Raw genomic sequence first — 20,716 nt, forward strand, 5'->3', positions numbered from 1 at the left:
GACAATATGCCTTCAGAATATTCTTCAAAATATTTAAGGAAAAAATACACAAACCTTTTTTTTTTTTTTTTTTGAGACAGAGTCTTGCTCTGTCGCCCAGGCTGGAGTGCAGTGGCGTGATCTTGGCTCCCTGCAAGCTCCGCCTCCCAGGTTCACGCCATTCTCCTGCCTCAGCCTCCCGAGTAGCTGGGACTACAGGTGTCTGCCATCTCGCCCTGCTGATTTTTTGTATTTTCAGTAGAGATGGGGTTTCACCATGTTAGCCAGGATGGTCTTGATCTCCTGACCTCGTGATCTGCCCGCCTCGGTCTCCCAAAGTGCTGGGATTACAGGCGTGAGCCACCACGCCCGGCCAAAAATACACAAATCTTATACAAACTCTTTCAGAGAACAAAGGAAACGTTTCTTCACTCTTTTTATGAGCCCAGCATAACTTGAGGTATGAAACTTGACAAAGATATTCACTAAAGGAAATTATGGACCAATTTCTCTCATGAACACAGTTGCAAAAATCCTAAAAAAAAAAATTGCAAATAGAATCTAGTGGTTTGTAAGGAAAACAAATACATCTCAAAGTGGGTTTCTATCCAGAAATGTAAGGATAATTTAACATGTGAACATCAATTTGTGTAATTCATCACACTACATTAATCAAAGAAAAGGATAAACATCACAATAATCTTGATAAATGAAGTAAAAGCATTAAATTCAACTTGTAACTCAGTAGTAACAAAAATGCTTTAAGAACTAGGAATAGAAAACTTCCTTGCTATGAAACACACACCATTGTTAATATTGATGTAGAGGACTACGTGCTCCCAAGTAAGACGTTCTGATAAGTCCTGCTCTTACAAACGAAGCAAGGCCATCCTTCCCTGTAAACAGGGAGGACAAAGGAGCCAGCTGCAAACAGCAGACCCTGGGGGCTTGTTTATGTGTAAACATCTTGAAAATCCAGAAAGTCAGGGAAAGGTCAGAAAAACAACAATGTGTCTTATGACTTGGCAACATTCCACAAACGACTGTATAAAATAAAGCAGAGCGCACCATTCGAGGTGGCCGCCATGTTTGTCTTGTCTTGTGTTGTCTTGTGTGTTCATTCCTTTGTTTAGGAAACACACGGACCCCAACAATTGACATATAAGAGTTTTCCCTTGGAAATCAAGAAAGGATGCTTGCTATTACTATTTCTATTCAGCATGATATTGGAGCTCAGGCTAAGGCAACAAAAGGAAAAAAAAGAAATGTGGCATATAGATTTGAATAAAATCATCTCTATCTGCAGATGACATGATTGTAAGTATAGAAAACTTCAGAATTGTACAAACTTCAAAGGAAATTTAGCAACGTTGCAGGATATAAGTTGAATATTATAAATTGCTTTTCTATAAAGAATATAAATATGATATGAACTGAAAAATAATTTTATAATAGGTTTTAAAAACTTGATACATAGAAATGAATCCAGTGAAAAATGTGCAAGACCTCTATACAGAGAATTACAAAACAATTAAAACAATTAGCCTATAAAAACAATTAGACAATTAGAAATTAAAGACCACCTAAGTACATTGAGTGATTCACATACATTGGAATGACTAGTCAATAAGACATATTAGTGACCCCAAATTGTTTTCCAAGGAAAAGTAAGGGTCTATGTCCACTTTCCTTGAATTTGAGTTTGTGACTGTTTCGTCCAATGGACTACACACTGTCTGACTTCAAAGGCTAGATCACTTAAAAAGGCAGCTTACTCCTCATTCTCTTGGAACACTTACCTCCAACTGCTCCCTCTTGGAAGTGGGCAGCCATGTTGTGCAAAGATCAAACCACTTAGAAAGGCTCTTAATAAGTGACCTAGAATATACCTGTCCTGGTGCCAATGTATGAGTGGAGAAACCTCCAAATGCTTCCAGCCTCAAGTCATCTGAGTCATCCTGAGCTAAGCCCCCAAGTACCGTGGAGTAGACAGGCCATCCCTCCTGTGCCTCATCCCAATTCCTGACCCAACAGAATCCATGTGCATAAAGAAATGGTTGTTCTTTTATACTACTTAGCTTGGGGTGGTTTATTGTTCAGCAGTAGATAACCAGAACAAAAAAAGTCAACTTTACCAAAATTGCTCTGCAGATTCAATAAATCCCAATTAAATCTCAGGACAAATGGCAAATCTGACCCTAAAATATATATGGAATTACGAGGGGCCTGAATAGTCAAAACAGTACTGTAAAAGAACAGAGTTGGAGGGCACACCCTTCCCCATTTCAAAAGCTACTACAAAGTTACAGTAATCAAAACAGTGTCGTACTGGGGCAAGGCATAGTGACTGATGGAATGGAACTGAGAGTCCAGAAATAAACCTCTATAGTCAGTTGGTTTTCAACAAGGGTACTAAGGCCATTCAAAGGGAAAGAATAGTTTTTTCAACAAATTATACAGGCCTGATCTTTAGAATGGCCTGTTTACAAGATTTGCCCTTGGCTGACATCTAGAAACCTGGCTTCTGAAACCATCCCTGAGTGATAAGATGTGCTTGCTGTGCTAGCCTGACTAGACTTCTTAAATAAACAATGTGATTTATGGTGAACACCTGCTTTCCTTCTAGGAGACTAGAATTCTGGAAAACAAAGGATGCGTACGTGATTAGCCCCCAATAAAAACCCTGGACTTTGAGTTTCACACTGGCTTCCTTAGGCAGAAACACTATGCCCATGCTACTACTAGAGGAAGGCTTTACTCTTGTGGCCCCTGCAGGGAGCACACAGGGAGCCTGCACATGGATTCCTCCAGACTGCCTGGTCTGTCTTTCCCCCTTACTTCCCCCACTGTGTATCCTTGCCAGGTGGCTGTAATAAATCTTAACTGTTGAGCATGATGATATGTTGAGTCCTGTGCATTCTTCTATTGACACGCTGAATGTGTGGGACTGCCAAAACAAGTGTACCAAAAGTGCTAACACAAGTGGTGTCACAACTTCCCTCAATATGTATATTGAGTTTATACTGAAATATTTCATATGCAACCCATAGTGATCTTTTGCACTCAAGAGATCTTAACAGTTTTTCCTGAGAAGTAAATTCTATGAGGAAAGCAGAGTTCAGACCTTCAGCATATGCCAGTATAATAAAAGCAACCTCCTCATGACAGAAGAAAGGCACATCTCTCCCTTGACAACAGTAGGACCTAAGAGAGTGCTAGCCAAGTTTTTAGAGAAATGTTTCTTATTACACAAAATACCCCCCAATACTAATACTCTCAGGTAAATTTTCTATTAGTTCAGTTCATTTACAATTTAAAGCCACATCCTTATATATAATAGGATAATGGGAGCAGAAATGTAAATGTAACAAAATACAAATAAGGATATAACATCTATTAGGCTGTCACCAGGACACTATCAGCTGTCTACAAATTTTCAGTTATCACCACTACTGAAAAAAGCTAGGGAAAACGTACTAATTACACAGTTTAAGAAGAGCTTGCAGACACATTACTCAGTTCAAAAAGAGAGAACAGAAATGACTAGTTATCTATCTACACGTAGGAACTTTTATAAGTGAAATTAGATGAGATGCTACCTGCTGCCCTATTTGTGCAACACTGCCATCAGAACGATGCAAGAGAAGCATTATAGGATATAAGACCTTTCATAAATAATCTGCATTACATTTTACAGCTATTAAATTGTGATTAAGCCTCTGCTTTAAAAAAAAAAATGTGAAAGCCCTACTTTACAGCTGAAAAGTGATGAAACTAATTTTTAATCAGATTTTTTATTGTATTAATAATCACTTAAAAGACTGAAACAAAGATAAACAGTACTTTCAACAGTTTGAATACAATGAGGCTCCGTTTTTATGGCCATGGCTAAAGCACTGATCACATTTTTCATGGCTGGTCCTAGGAAGATAGAGTAACAGGACTGATGATTCTACTGCAGAACTCAAATTTTAAAGCATTATCAAGTGGGCTGGGCTTTTGTGCAGTTCAAAATGACTACCAGTAAACAGACATGATATAGTCTCATGACCAATAATCTCTTTTAATTTGGGAGGAAAATTAATTTCCTTAATCTCTCCATTTGAAAAATACAGAACTGTGGGAGAGCAGGATGTTGACAAACGTCAATGACTGAATCATTAGATAGATCACAGTGATAAGAAAAATTTAAAACTACAATGTATTATTTTTATTTTTTTATGAAAAGTAACTTTTGAGTATTAACTCTTAGAGTTGTCCTTGATATGTAGTTCATTTATAATTTTTAATTTTCCCTATCAGAGTTTTAAGAGGAGTTAAACAGGTAAATAATGCAAAAATTAATAATTAAATATGGTTGACAGAGGCATATATGTAAAGCTTGTGCTTCAGGAATCATATGCTTTTGAGATAGTTGGAGGATGGTGGTGAGGCTGCTCTTACAACCCATATCACTGATGTGGGTAACTGCTGTAAATGGCAGTTATAAGTGTTCAGAATCCAATTTGAACATGGTTTTCAACTATGCAACTTCAAGAGGTGGGATCCTAAATCCCCAAAAGACTACCCATTCCTCTCAGTCCAAGAAGTCCTTAAATTAATGCTTAATCCACAAAAAGGCCCTGGCTTTTAATCTATAGTTTTAATAGGTAACCAATGTTCTCCTTGTTAGAGTTAAGCAAAAACAATATACCCAAAATGGTGACCTGACTGATCATGACGCCACTATGGAACTCAGGGTTTTTAGCTAATTATGAGAACTTCTGCTTACTCCTCAAATCTAGTATAATCCAGATGTAAGCAAAGGCAAACGAGTTAGGCAAGTTTCAAAACCTTTAATAAAGAAAAAAAAGAAGACACTTCCAAAAATAAATGCCACACAAATGAAAGTTGTTTTTTTATGTTGTTGTTTAAAATGAAGATACTGAAGAAACAAAACCCTTTATCAAAATATACTAAATACTTAAATCTGATGATGTTGAGTGTTCAAATTCAGGGCAAATGTAGCTTATAATAATATAGCTAAGTATAATTTTTCATGATATGGCTGTTTTAAGACATCATTTTATAGATTTACTTTTTAAGCCTATATTTTCTTAAACATCCATTTCACAATTCATTTAATTATTTTACATTCATTTATAAAAACACATATTTTCTAACAATAGGTTATTTTGTGCTTTAGTAATAATTAACCATGACAAAATACTCAAGTGATTTAAATGCTTTGCTAATGACTACACCCATCACATATTCTTACACACTTCTACAGCTACTGCAATAATCAGAAGGGCTACAACTGTTCTTAAAAATGACACTCACTCAAGGTTAACAAGCATGCTAAACATTAAAAAGATGTATTTTTTCCCCAAGTTAAAACATTAAGACGTTCTAGTTTTCTTTAAAATCTATAAAGATAACCTGCTTATTTAAATCACTTTTCGATGGCAACTTATAAAAACAGAGGGAGGCATAATTTTAGAACTTCCTTTGTAACTTCTATAGTTAAAAAAAAAAGTTTTTCAAATTTTGATGGCATTAAATTCCATTTTATAAATTCTAGATTTTAAAATGTTAAGAAATGTAACGTCAGTTACATCGGGGTGGGGGCATTTTAATGAATTAATCTAGTGACTGTGCAGGTCTATAAAGACCTTCCTTTAGGATGGGTGATACTGCCTTATACTCATTTCAGTACTTTTAACAAATAATCATTTAGATATAATCCAAGACAAACCCCAAATTACTCTAAATTCTCCTCTACAGCAAGGGATCAACATATATCATCTTACAGACTGACAATTTGGTAAAGAGATACTAACCTAAAACAATAAAATTTATATAACTAATGGTGACTAATGGCAAACAAAATAGATCTGATTTTCACAATTTGGAAGTAATTTTCATGCAAAATTTTAGAGTTTTGATCCTTACTTATATTTTTATTTTTTTAAGTAATCAAGACAAATAGTAGAAAAAGCATTTTATTTATATGGAAAAAGCTACAGTAAGATCTGTAAAAGGTGTCAATATAATATTGCCTATACAGGAAAAAATTCAAATGTGAATAGCAACAAATAAAAGTTACACATCTTCCTACTTAGCAGTGCAATTAATTCACATTGCAATAAAGTTAAGTCAAGTATAACAAAATCAAAACAAGTGTTTCTCCATAATCAGTATGCTGAGAATTACAGTGTAAAGATCATTTCAGATTTAAGAAATCTGCAATCAATCTACAGAATATCCTAAGACAAGGGAGACACAGTTAATTCACTTAATTATCAGCCATTGGGGTTTTTCAATACTGTTCACAGGAAAAAAGTAATGAGTCGACATACATGTAAATAGAATATATTTAGTCTATACAGTAAAAAAATACAAATTATAAAGTGAGCTAACAAAGAATGAAATCTGAATACAGATTTATAAAACTGACATCTTAGACAACACATACAGTATTTCTCATGTAAAAACATCTAGTTTCAGCAAAAAATAATTTGGTTGCTTCTCAGCTGCATTGTAGATCTTGTAAGCTGAAGATGCAGATGTCCAAGTGTCTTAAAAACCATAATAAATGTCTTTCTCAATGCATACAAAATGATAAATGCTCTCATCACAGTCTTAAGGGTATTTTTGGAAGTTTGTTTTGTCTTGCTTCAGAAACACATTTAAAATGGGTAAAAATCAAATGGTTTCATGGTACAATGAAACAGTAAACAGTGCTCAATTTACTGCTAATGTTGAAAAAAACCTAGATTTTACAGTACTCTGGTATATATGAAAATGTTTTTGATTTTACATTGCATATTTCTGAGTCCATTCTCTTGCATGTCTGTTGTATCTGTAAATATACAAAAAGGATATAGTAAAAACATACAAAATATTTCAGAAGCATCTATCTATATAAAACTATATATTCTACCTTCTTATACTTAATTGCAATAATCACACATATATCAATTATTGGGTCAATGTGACTTAGGTTCACACAGAAATAAAACAGGAAAAATAATTTTTTAACTCATGGATTTCTCTGCAACCTACATGAAAATGTATCCAACTATACAAAAATCAAAATACAGAAACCGGCTTCTGACAGAAATTTACAAAAGCCAATCCTAAAGGAGCATTATCTACAAATTGCAAATAAACCTACAGTACTAGCAAGATGAAGCAGTTTGAGAATTAGGTCAGTTTGGATGGCCATAGAGAGAACTCCTCTTCCTTGGAGAAGATAATACATATTTAATACTTTCCAATGATTAAATTCTTTCATTTTTAATTTACCACCTAGAATATAAATACCTATTTTTCAAATACAGAGTATATACTATTGAACAGTAAGTGGGAAGGAACAAGATTTATCATAAAAGGTCTAACAGAGTTCTAAAAGAAAGGTTTACTCCATTGGAAAAAGATAAACAATATACACATAATGACCATAATTAAATTTACTCAAAACATATTGATAATATTCATGTTTTAGCATACTATATAGGAATGTATCCATACAGAAACTAAGATAAGTAAACACTTACTTTTCTTTGTCTGATTTATAGATTTGTGCAATATCTGGTACTAAGGGGTCATCTGGATTAGGATCACAAAGTAGAGAACATATGGACAATAAAACTAGATTTAAAAGAGAACATCATATTAGACAATAACCCTCCTAATTCATACAAATTACATATGTGAAAATAATTTCAGTGAATATAGATACTGTACTTACGAAAAAAATAACACATCAAATTACATTTTATTCTACTTTGGTTGACAGCAATTGATCTTTAATTTTTAAAGTTATAAAATTACCGTACGATGCATAAAATACAAAATTATTTTAGCTTTTGAAGTTTTAAATTCTATCTGAGTATCCATTTATTTAAAAAAATGTGAGCTTCCAAAGTAGCTATTGGCAACCTTTAAACTTGAGAGTTCTCTACAGAACAATCAAATTACAGTTAACAGTACAAACCATTTTGGATACAGTGCTCATATACCTTTTTATATTGGCTTAAAGCTATAGTCTGTCTACAAAGAAGAAAAATTTGTAAAATTTTTTTCAATGAATCTTTACTTCATGTACTTTATTCGTATTGCATGCATTTAAAAATAATGTGAACAGCTATCTTTACATAGCTTGCATATTTTAAAATAGAAATGAAAATTGAAAAAGGAGTTGTTACTCCAGTATGTCAAAATCCTAATGCAAATAACTACACTAAAACACACACACACACACACACACACACACACACACACACACACACACACACACAATCTAAGTATCTGAAATAAGAGGGAATAAGGACTCTGGTTCCTCAACTGTCTGCTTCAATTGCATGCCACTACTCAGATCTGAGGAGGTTCATGGAACCCTCTGGACCAACCTCCCATTCCACTTGCCCCCACCCCACTGCGTTTCCTTTCTATTTTCCTACTCTTTCAAGTCTAAAGGTGGATTTATAGAGCAGAGTTGACTCTTACAATGACAGGCAAAGGGGGGGTGTTATGAACTAAAGAAAAAATTAATATTTTATTCATCTTTCTTATCTTCTATCTGCCCAATGAAACTTAAAGCCTTGTATATTAAACCAACAGGGTAGATTTTCAGGGCTAACTTACAGCCCCAGAATGCTTCCAGACTAACCTCATGATAAAAAGCAAAAGAAGACGTTTAAAATATGGAAAAGCTCCAGGCATGGTGGCATGTGTCTATAATGCCAACTACTTGGGAGGCTGAGGCGGAAGGATCCTTGAGCTTAGGAATTCGAGACCAGCCCGGGCAACACAGCAACCCCATCTCAAAAAAAAAAAAAAAATAATAATAATAATAAGCTGGGCAATGTGGCTCACACCTATAATACCAGCACTTTAGGAGACCAAGGCAGGAGGATCACTTGAGGCCAGGAGTTTGAGACCAGGCTGGGCAACACAGCAAGACTCTGTCTATATTTAATTTAAAAAAAAATCTTTTAAGATAAACAAATTAAAAATTTTAAAATATATATATAGAAAAGTAAAAAATATACAAACAAACGAGCAAGGTATGATCTATCTTATAAAAAAGTAAGCAAGAAGGAAGTTCCTCCTCTGCTCACCCCTACTGCCAGGAGCCATTTGCCCCAATTTCACTATCATGCACACAAACAATGTCTATCCTTTAAGGTAAGGAAAAGGGTAACAGTTAACATTCACGTAAGTGCCTACTATGTACTAGGTACATAGCAACCGTATATGGTAACACTATAAGAATCCCCATTTTTACTTATAAGAAACTGAGGCTGTTTCATTTCTCACAGGATGGTTTCCAGAATCTAACACTACTGATTCTTTATTAAAAGCTACCAATGTCAGAATATAAGTACTCAGTATCTGGCAGTTTGCCATTTCTTTTATATGTATAAGGACTTAGCGGTTTATGCCAAGTGAGATTCATTTTGTGACACCATTCCAGGAAACAGCATTTGAACTTGAATTACCCTTCAACACAGAATTTTTCATATATCTAATGCATGACAGTTACACTGTGTAACTGAAAGATTCTTAAAATATGAGAATCTATATGAATACTGTAGATGAGCATCTGAGGTCAGAAAAACTACCATTCATAAATAATGGAACTGAAAGAGCCATTATTTATCCAATATTTGAAAGAGCTATGGCTGTGGATCCTGCTTCCTATAAACCTTATTACTTTTAAAAACATGTTGTATATTCAAGTAGCAATTATTAAAAATAAAAAATGAGTACAGATTGCTTCCATAAATCCCTTCAAGGGAAACATTTTCTTCAATTTTATAAAAACGGAAAACTTGATGGTTACTTCAGTGCGGCTGCTTCTAACCTAAACAATATTTTCCAACTGTCAGGTTCTCTTCTTTTAGAGAAACAATATATAAATTAAGAGTGCTAGCACAGTAAGTAGTATTGGCTAATGAAATAAAATGGCTTCAGATGGCCTATGTATACACCTGATAATCCAGCAAAGAACACCTATACACCTGTAAAAGTTGAGAATCAGCACAGATCTTGTGTCAGTCACTATAATGACACTCCTGATTATGCAAAGTTTAGACTAACATGCTATATGTATTGCATTATCCTAGTGTGAAATGTCTTCCATTTTAAATCATTTATCAATCAAATCTGTTATTTTTTTCTTGGATGAAGTAAAACAGCTGTAAAGCTTTATTACTGTCAACATTTCCATTTAATGAATGGGACAACTAGTCCCAAAATCTTCCTTTTACTATCTCTTATTCTCTCTCTTTTTTTGCAGAGACAGGGTCTCCTATGTTGCCCAGGTCAGTCCTGAACTCTTGGGCTCAAGCAATCCTCCTACTTCAGCCTTCCAAAGTGTTAGAGTAACAGGCATGAGCCACAGTGCCTGGGCACTGTCTCTTTTTTAAAAGATAACACCCAAGCTAAAAGGATAAAATGTCTACACTCCCCTCAACCAAAGCTAACTGCCAAAAGCCAGAGTAACATAAGAGCGGAGAGAGCAAAACAAAATCAAAACAGGAGAAAGCACAGTTGATTGTTGTTTTAAAACTTTAGTCCATAGGTAATTCTGTTGTATTTTTCCTGTCTTACTGTTATCAATTGTTTTAAATCTGATCGATGAAATTACCTTTTGATACAGTCAGAGCTGGTGACCATTGTGACCTCAGAATATCGAGACAAATACTTCCATTACTGTTTATGTTTGGATGGTAAATTTTTGTTGTGAAAGCGATCTAAACATAAAACAAAACAACAAAATATGACAATCACCTTTGAATCAACTATGAATAAAACAGAACCAATTTGCTCTAGGGTAAAATATGTTCAAGTTTACATAACGCTAGAGGAGAAAAGTCTTCGGCACAAATCAAATAATTATCTACTTTGTGCTACACATAGTTCTAGCTAGTGAGAATGTGAACACAAATAAGTCAGCTTCCTTCTTTCTCCCTCCAAGGAACTGAAAAGTATTTTGGACAGTGTAATAAATAAGTCTCTAGTAGCTGGTATGACTGGTTGAGTAGCATCTAAAGTAATTAACCATGGCTTTCATCATACACAGAAGTAATCCTTTTCTTGATTTGATTATTGGTGATACCTAGAAGTAACACTTGGATGTAAAAACAGGGTGCTGGCGCTGTTTCAGGGCAAAGTTGAGGGGTCTCAGCTAAGAAATCCATCAAGAACCCTAATTTTCCACAAGCGTTGTCATATCATTTCATAAATACAATGTTAATCTGCTTTTAACTATTTAAAATAATTATTTCCTGAGTGACAGAATCTGCTCATTTTTCCCCTCCCTGAAATCCCTATCATTTGCTTCCTCTTTAGAGCAAATCTAAATTTAACATGTGTTTCTCTCTCCTACCATACTAAATTAAGGGACTGTTTCATATTTACTTTTGGATTCCTTGGTGTAGAAGAACATGGTAGGTACTCAGTGAATGTTTATTGAATACTTAAAAAAAAAAAAAAAAAAAAAAAACGAGAAAGAAGGATCAACTTTGGAAAGATAATCCCATGAAAAGTCTGACTCTTAATCATAAAAATTTCCCAAACTACACGTATCCAATAAGAAGAGAAAGAAAAGCAAGGAATTAAATTTATAGCATGACAGATACTGACTTTTGTTTTATAGACTTAATAAAGTATTTCAATAAGAAATCAGATTTTAGATTCAGTAGTTTTTATAAAACAGAAAATGCTAATCTCCCCCACAGTCTTTGACATACAAAATGAGCTCTAGATAAAAGAGTAAAATCCCTTACATGGGAGTCACATCAATCATAAAAATAAAAATACCTTTGGTGGTTTAAAAGGATAATCTGTCGGGAAATGTACAGTGAGAAAGAAGACTCCACCTTGATATGCGCTATCAGGCTGAAATTACAAAAGATTTGCATCAGCATTTGATTACTGTATTTATTTGTAACGACAGTTATTTCCCCCAAATATTATCAGTTTGAAAAAAATGCCATCATGTTTAAAATAATTTCATTAAATATTACCAGTTTGAAAAAAATGCAACCATTTTGTCATAAGTTCAAATCATTTACCTTGAGAACAGGTTTCTCTTTGCAGGTACGAAGGAGGATTTTCCAACAATTAGGCCGACATCATAAAATTTAAAACAAAACAAAAACAGGACACACACAGTGGTGTGACTTGTCCAAACAAATCTGGTTATGAGTACAAGTTGTTAAAGATCAGTGTACATACAAGACTGCCGCGGGAAAAGATCATTGTCTGCAGCTGTAAGCAGTATTTTTTTGAAAAAGGCTTGAAGCTAGTAAAACTTAAGTTCTGATGTTCACTTAATGACCAAGAATGGAGATGAACGGAAGAGGCTGTCATGAAAAGAAAATGCTAAGGACCCTGCTACACAATTTATCTGCCAAATCTTCGTGTAGTAATTATTTATAAAATAATGTAGAGAAACCCAAAAAGTCCAAAACAAAATTATATATTCATGCTACTATCAAATTGGGAATCAACTTTACTAGAGAAATTTAGATTTGATCATGTTTCTTTATGGCCATTAGAAAATATAACATTACAAACAAAAAAAAAGGTAAAAAAAGAAAAATGCTAGCAAAATATACCTAAAATTCTATTTTATTCTTTCATATTTCATTAAATATATCATGTTATATCAGCATTCTGGTAATAACACCAAGACTCATTACTTCCTTAAGTTTCCACATATATGCTATAGGATTTTACTGTATAATAATTCTTACTATATATGTTTAATTCTAGTTTCTCAAAAATTGTAAGAAATATAGAAAACGAAGATAAATTACAATGATAGATATGGTCCAGTGTACTGTAGAGTAAATATTTACATTACCAAAGTAAGGGAGTTATGAATAACATAATTATAACCATTCGTTACATGTGATTCACCTAAAAAATATTTGTGAAAGGCCATAATTCAAAAGGTAAGGGTGGGCCTTTAAATGAGAGTATTTTGAAGGTTCTTAGTAACTAATTAAAAACAAACAGAAATACATGGATTCTTATTGAAAGTTGTTATATAAATACATTGTATTTTACCTTTTTAAAAAACAAACTTAATAAAACAATAATTTGAGACAACTGCCCAGAGTCCCGCTTTGAAATTCAGTAGTTTCGGTGTTTTTTAAAGTTAAACACAAGGCCATATGATTAAAAACTCTTTAACTCACTAGATAAAGCTCTTTCAGGGGAGGGAGAAGAGAATGGTGTTCATGAAAATATGTTACTAATGTACTCTCACCCAGAAAGTAGATTTGAGCTGCCAGTGCTCATTCTTATGCAATCAGATTTTTGCTCATAGAAGGAAAAAGCCTGTTTGAAGTCTTAAAACTGCCTCTAAAGTACTGAAAGAAATAATTTTAACAAAAGTAATAACTACTGAGAGTAGCCAATTATCAAACAGTAGATAATTCTGTGTTTAGGACAATGCAACAAAATTAAAAGCAGCAAATTTATAAGGTGGCAAAGACAGACCCATTGTAATATTTTATTTATTCTCTTTCACAAAAAAGAATAGTGATGAGACCTATGGCAAACTGACACTTGTTACTTGTAGGAATTCAATTATTGGCTTCATTAATCTAATTTCTAATGTACCAAAACTGCAGATGTGAGAACGATTATGCTTAATTACAACTAAGTCTCAGTGACTTAAAAAAAAAAAGATAAACACACAGCCTGGTTTCGAGCTGTGGCAATCCATTATGTGCAATGATCTAGGATTCCACAAAGGAAAACATAATAGTGATCCAGGAAATATTTGCCACCAATGCTTTAGAAAATCATTGTAAATCCTTAATAATATTTTGCTTCCTAGGTGATTCAAAGTACAATATTCAACCTTCGTCACAAACATCTGATCAAAGGTGAAATGGCAAGAATGAAGTATGGCTGAGGGGGTTAATTTCATAGATATGAATCATACTTACAGGCCCCATAATAGTGGCTTGCCAGTGGAACACTGAAACAAACAAAGGAGTTTTGGAGTCATTAACAAATGTCCAAACCTATATTTTCAATGGTAGCATAATCCCAGAAATAGAGCAAAGCTTACAGTCATCTCCCACAGGTCCAGCTGAACAGTGAGCAGGTGGATCGCGCTGTAGATCACTTAATTCCTGAAGGAAAGCAAAAATATGTAAGGTTAATTCCTTCTTTTCCCAATGAAACAAGGGTAATGATCCATTAAGATACAAACTATTAGCTTAGCTTTAAAAACATTTAAAGCGGTTCTATTCAAAATATAAAAACATAAATTTTACTTTGTCATTGACTGGTAGAAAGAATAAGGTATGTAAGACAGCTTCAAACCTTGAAAAGATTAAATGGAATAGAATACTGTTTTTCTTTAACATCCCTAAGAGAAAAACTATTTAATGAGTACCTACTGTATGCAAGGTAATTTATGTAAGTGCTAGGTTGATAATATATCAGAACACAGGTACTACTTTAACAGGTTACAATCTATTGAGGGAGCAAGAAGGCTCAGAAAGAATAATACTTCAGGACACCTTTTTTTTTTCTTTTTGAGACAGGATCTCACTTTGTCGCCCAGGATGCAGTGCCGTGGCACAAGAGCTCACTGCAGCCTCAACCTCCTGGGCCCAAGCGATCCTCCCACCTCGGGCCCCCACCCCTACCCCCACCCCAAGTAGCTGGCACTACAGGCATGCGTCAGCACACCCAGCTAATTTTATTTGTAGAGATGGGGTCTTGCCATGTTGACCAGGTTGGTCTCCAACTCCTGGGCTCAAGTGATCCACCTGCCTCAGCCTCCCAAAGTATTGAATTACAGGCATGAGCCACTGCACCCAGCTCATTTAAGGACAACTTGAAATGGGAAATAAATGAGCAGCAGTCAGGCCATGTTTTGAAACTCAGAACATTGACTCATACCCTCTTTCCTGCCCTCAAGGCAGCAAAGATCACAGAAAAGACACAGCTTTAGAGTTCGCCCCACCCCTGGGTTGTAATCTCAGTTCTTTTGATTTTTCTTCTTTTCTCTTTTTTGGATTTTTTTTTTCTTTTTCTCTAACAGATATAATTCCAGTTCTAACATATCTCACCCTTTGACCTTGTGGAAGTTACTTCACTTCTTTAGCCACAGTTTGGAAAAAACTGATCATCCCAAATAAGAAAGGTATACATTCAATATAAAGGACTATAACTGAAGACTTAATTTAGTTTGGAAGATCAATAACAATCTCTGAGGAAGTGACATTTAAGCTGAAATCTAAAGGATGAGTAGGAGTTACTTTTGGAGGAAAAGGGTGATACTGGGAGGCAGAGTGGCAGAGGATGAGGCTGGAAAGGTAGGCAGAAGCCAGGCAGGAAATACAGTACCATATAGACCACATTAACGATGTGGTGTTTTATACCAAATGCATCGGGTGGGGGGTGAGGGAGGTCTTAAGAAGTGGCATGCTCTGATTTAATGGACGGTTCTGACTGGATTAGACAGGGGAAAGAGGAGAAGCTACAAGATTAGTTGCTACATAGGCAAGAAAAATGGGGGCTTAGATTGGAGAAGTGGCAACAAGAAAGAAGTGGTAGATATGAGATATTCCAAAGGGCCTATCTATCACAGGAGTTGATGAATTACATGTGCAGAGGAAGGAGAGAAGTCATAGATATGTATGACGAAGATTAGGGACAGCTAACATTTATTCAATGTCTCAGTCATTCTAACAATCCTCAGAGATAGGTGTTATTATGTTCCCCATTTTACAAGTGAAGAGTTAAGGTGACATACTTCACTGCATGCTTGAGTAATTACCATAGGGTGGAACTGGGATTCAAACCCAGGTAGGCGATTATCTCACATTTTAGTTCCACAAATGTACGAATATGGATGCCATTCACTGAGATGGAGAACAGAAGACAAACTGATTTGGAGAGTAGATATGTTGAATCTGTAATCCCTGTGATATGAAGAAACCATGTGGTTCAACATACAGGGGTGGACCTTAAAAAAAGCTAGAAATTGGAGAATCATTGCATATACCAGATATTTAAAACCATGAGAATGATATGACATTTTTGTGGGAACACACAAAAATAAATATGCACTTAATCAAATCTAAGATGTCATCAGCTGTACATCACATCCTTATTTTAAGTACCAATAATTAAGAAAAAATGCTGCCAATTTATTTTAAAACACTGTCAATGATAAAATGCATCCACACTTTAGAAATGTTAAAATGTGAAAGACGTGCACCTTAGAATCACTGCAATAGGGTAATTATGGCAATGAGTTCAGTGCTCTAATAGAGACAAACAAGAAGCAGGGCGTGACAGGGAAAGGCCTTCCTAAGAAAGTGATACATGAGCTGAGTAACTGAGCCAAGTACAAACTCAGGTCTCCTTCCAAGCTCTATGTTCTTTTCCAGTATACCTTGGTACTTTCATTTTTGTTTTGCTGGTTTTTTTTTTAATAGCTGGTACGGTGTTTCTCTTCCTAATAAGAATTAACTAACAGGGTTAGCTGCTTCTTTGGTCAATGTTAGAGTTAAGTAATAAGGCACTGACCAGGCTGACTCATGCCTGTAATTTCAGCTATTTGGGGGGCTGAGGCGGGAGGGTTGCTTGAACCCAGGAGTTCGAGGTTGCAGTAAACTATGATCGGGCCTCTGCACTCCAGCCTGGGTGACAGAGCAAGACCTCCTTAAAAAAAAAAAAAAAAAAGAAGAAAAAGAAAAGAAAAGAAAAAGAAAAAGCAATAAGGAAATGGATTTCAGACTTTGACTTAACTATACTGGTTAAAAGCAGCAAGGCTTTGAAGTTCAAGTCTGGGTGCCACCACTCACTTCACACAAAATCTTGGGAAAAATCTTTTTTTCCTCTCCAAAGCTCAGTTTTCAAGTGGCACTACCTCCATCCATAGTTTCTATGACAACCAAGTGAAGTGATACGTGTCAAGTGTACAGCACAGTCTCTGGCACATAGTAAGCATTCAAATAAAGGGAACTGACAACCTTCCAATTCTCTAGGAGCAGAATACAATTATTAAAATAGTTTAAATGACTGAGGGAGGAACAGTTCCCAAATCACAGCCCCATTTTAGAAGGGCTGTGCCTTATAACAGTTTTCTAATTTGGGCTTTAGGAAATTGCCTCTGTAATTATTCATCATGTTGAATTTTCTAAACACTAGTGTAAATGGGGCTTCTTTGCCCTCATTTTAACTAGAAAACTAGTTAATCAGAAAATGACAGTCTCTGTAGTTTTAAAAAACTGTTAATGACTTGCATGTATATATTTGACAGAGATAATGTGTATGTGAATAAAGCATACATATGCACAAATACATATTGATTTTCTTCATTAACAAGAAAAATCAAAACCTTATTTTAGTTGGAACAGGCTTGAACCATATTCAAATTTCACATGTCAGGCTGTTCTTCAAAACCCTTTAAAATATTGTATTATATATAAAAACAAAGATTATCTTGTTCTTGTTATTATTATTATTTTTGATGTACTAATTCTACCTCCTCTGTTAGAAGTTAGGGCTAAGGAAGAGAGAGAAAATCTAATACACACCTGAAAAGGCCGAGTTCTTAAACTGTCACTTCATTACAGCTCATCCACATAGGAAAGAGGCAGCTGATAGTGTATCAAACATCCTTAATATTGACATGGATCATTATTTGTTATAAATAATTACAGTAATGCTTTGGGGAGGAGACTTACATAACCTAGACTTTTTAGGAGGGTCTAGATTCCTAATATTCTATCTCTTTGTCAATCCATGTGTCTGGAAATATGTCCTGTTATTTTTTCGGAAACACGTAACTGAAACTAGGATGCATATGTGCAGATAGAATGACCTACAGAAAACAAAAGGTACAACACATTCTCACTCTGGCCCACAAAAATACAGACCTTAAATTTGAAAAAAGATAAATGAAGATATGTTGGAAAATTTTGAGATGTGTTAATGAGGTGAAAATATAAAACAAACAGAAACTACAACTAGACAAATGAAAACCCCACTCTTTTTGCTTAGTCTATGCAGCAGCCAGTGTACTTTTAGATGACAGACAAAATCAAGGATCACTTTTATTTGTTGAATTCTTTCTTTTGATAAGTTTTTCTGGAAATGCCTTACTGTCTGATTTACACTTTCTCTGCTATAACTGCCATTCTTAGTTATCTATCTAGTTTTAGCACCACTGCTACATATGGGGTATTAAAGATAATTTAATGATTTTTATATTATTCCAAAAGGATATGTTAGGATTAGTACTCTAATTCCTTGCCCTTCTCCCCTACTCACCATATAAGAATTAACACTGAATTAGACAACTTGCTCAAGACCATAGGAACCTCACAAGAGCCAGGGCTTAATTCCACATTCTTCACTCTAATAGAAGTTCCTCTTGAGAACAATTTATATACCCCAGAGTCACATTTCTTGAACATTTCTTCCTATTCCACCACTACCTAGAAATCTAAGATGAACCCTATAAATAGCCTCCCAATAACGATTTCGTAAGCCTCCCAGGCCTCCTGCCAAGAACTCTTCATGGCCATGCTTTTGTCTTTATCATATGCTGGATTAAAAGATCTCAAAGACGAAGGATTTAAAAAGCATTCAATATTTTCATTAAGTATTTTATTTACATATGTGTATTACAAAAGCAAAGCAATGATTTGTAGGAAAAAATAGAGAGAGCAATGTATAGTTAAGCACCCACAAGACCATACCTGGACCAAACCATTGTCAATTACAATACATCCATTCACAGCTTTGTTGGGAAATAAGTATGTCACTCACTGTTGGAGGGAGGGTAAGCTGACACAGTGTTCTGGAGGGAAATTTGGTAATAACTGCAAAAGTAGAAAATGCATATGGTCTCTGACCCAGCAATTTCACCTCATAGAAATTACTGCCCAGGTAGCTAAAGATACATATATAAGGATATTTACTGCAGCAGCCTGTATAAGTATGAAAAACTGAAATAGGCCGGGCGCGGTGGCTCAAGCCTGTAATCCCAGCACTTTGGGAGGCCGAGACGGGTGGATCACAAGGTCAGGAGATCGAGACCACAGTGAAACCCCGTCTCTACTAAAAATACAAAAAATTAGCCGGGCGCGGTGGCGGGCGCCTGTAGTCCCAGCTACTCAGGAGGCTGAGGCAGGAGAATGGCGGGAACCTGGGAGGCGGAGCTTGCAGTGAGCCGAGATCGCGCCACTGCACTCCAGCCCGGGCAACAGCGTGAGACTCCGTCTCAAAAAAAAAAAAAAAAAAAAAAAGAAAAACTGAAATAACCTAAAGGTCCATCAATAAGAATGGCTTCATGAAATGATACAGCCATATTATGAAATGCTGAGTAGCCATTTAAAAGTGAAACAGATCTACATATGTTGACATTGAAACATGTTAAGTGAATATAGTGATTAAATGAAAAACACAAGTTACAGGACAGTATGCCCATTATGATCTCATATATATAAACTCTAGATGCAAAAATCAATAAATAAAAGGATACACAACAAACTGTTAATGGAGTTATCTCTGGGAGATATGACTGGGTTGTTACTTCTTTATGTATTCTACACCATTTAATTTTTTATAATACTTTTGTAACTTTTTAAAGAAAAATAAAGATTTTCATTCAGGTTCTCAGGCGTTTTAAAAGATAAAATACCCCACACTCTGAGAGAATGGAGGTAATAAATAAATACATAAATATAAAAAAAGATAAAATGGCATTTTTTTCCTCTACATATATATTAAGCATCTTCTCTTTTCATTAAAAATGCTTCATAAGACAATGAAAGAAAGATTGAGGTACAGTCACAGATAGGAGGATAGTTACTAAGAAGACCCAGCAATTAAATCCAGTGTGAGATCCCAGATTGATTCTGTAACAGGAAAAAGGCATTAGTGAAAAAAAAAACTGGTGAGATTTGAATTATGTGTGTAGTTAACAGCATGATACCAAGGTTGCTTTCCTTGTTTTGGTAACTGCACAGTGGTTATGTAAGTTGTATTAGGGGAAATTAGGCTAAGGATATATATGAACCTTATTATTTTCACAACTTTTTGTAAGACAAAATTATTTCAAAATGTTAGAAGTAAAACTTCTTATATACAATCCAAAACTTAATTCCCTACTCTCTTTCCCAAGCTTAATTATTTTCCTGTACTCCCCATGCCTGTTAATGGGACATAAGCCAACCAGTCATGAGGCTCAAAATCTGTTTTGACTTCCCTCTTTGTCTGTCCTTCGTTTTTAATCAGATGTACTATATATATATATATATTTATTTATTTATTCTTCCTCAAAACCCATTACGTTGCTTACCACAGTTACCTCGAACATCAATTACAGTTCAATTGTAACTGCTTCCAATACTCTAGGCATTACTTGCAATAAAAAAAATCTTCTAAAAGCACAGCTCTTTTTATTTCACTCTTCTACTTTACTTCAGTGGCTCCCCATTGCTTAGTAAAGACCAAATTCCCTCAGTGAACATCTTTTCATTATCTAGTCCCAAACCTACAATCTCTTTTGGGTTCCCCTTTACAAACTTGCTCAGTGATTCTCCAAAGAACCCCCTTGGGTTTTCTAAAACACTTTCAGGAAGTCTATGAGATCAAAATTAATTTAATAATAAAACTCAGATGTTATCTGTCTTTTCATTCTCAATATCTCATGAGTATACAGTAGAGTTTTCCAGAGGCTTAATGACATGTG

General features: G+C 35.0%; 1 protein-coding gene across 1 annotated transcript in view; it reads right to left on the bottom strand.

Moving 5' to 3' along the window:
* Positions 1-4,812: 4,812 nt before the first annotated feature.
* Positions 4,813-20,716, bottom strand: part of UBE2D1 (ubiquitin conjugating enzyme E2 D1) — a 36,314-nt gene continuing 20,410 nt past the window's right edge. Inside the window, 6 exon segments of the mRNA NM_001257863.1 lie at positions 4,813-6,823; positions 7,521-7,614; positions 10,619-10,724; positions 11,794-11,871; positions 13,938-13,969; positions 14,063-14,126. Coding sequence (NP_001244792.1) covers positions 6,778-6,823; positions 7,521-7,614; positions 10,619-10,724; positions 11,794-11,871; positions 13,938-13,969; positions 14,063-14,126 — 420 coding nt within the window. The 3' untranslated portion in view covers positions 4,813-6,777.

Source organism: Macaca mulatta, chromosome 9 (assembly GCF_049350105.2).
Source record: "Macaca mulatta isolate MMU2019108-1 chromosome 9, T2T-MMU8v2.0, whole genome shotgun sequence".
Lineage (NCBI taxonomy): Eukaryota > Metazoa > Chordata > Mammalia > Primates > Cercopithecidae > Macaca > Macaca mulatta.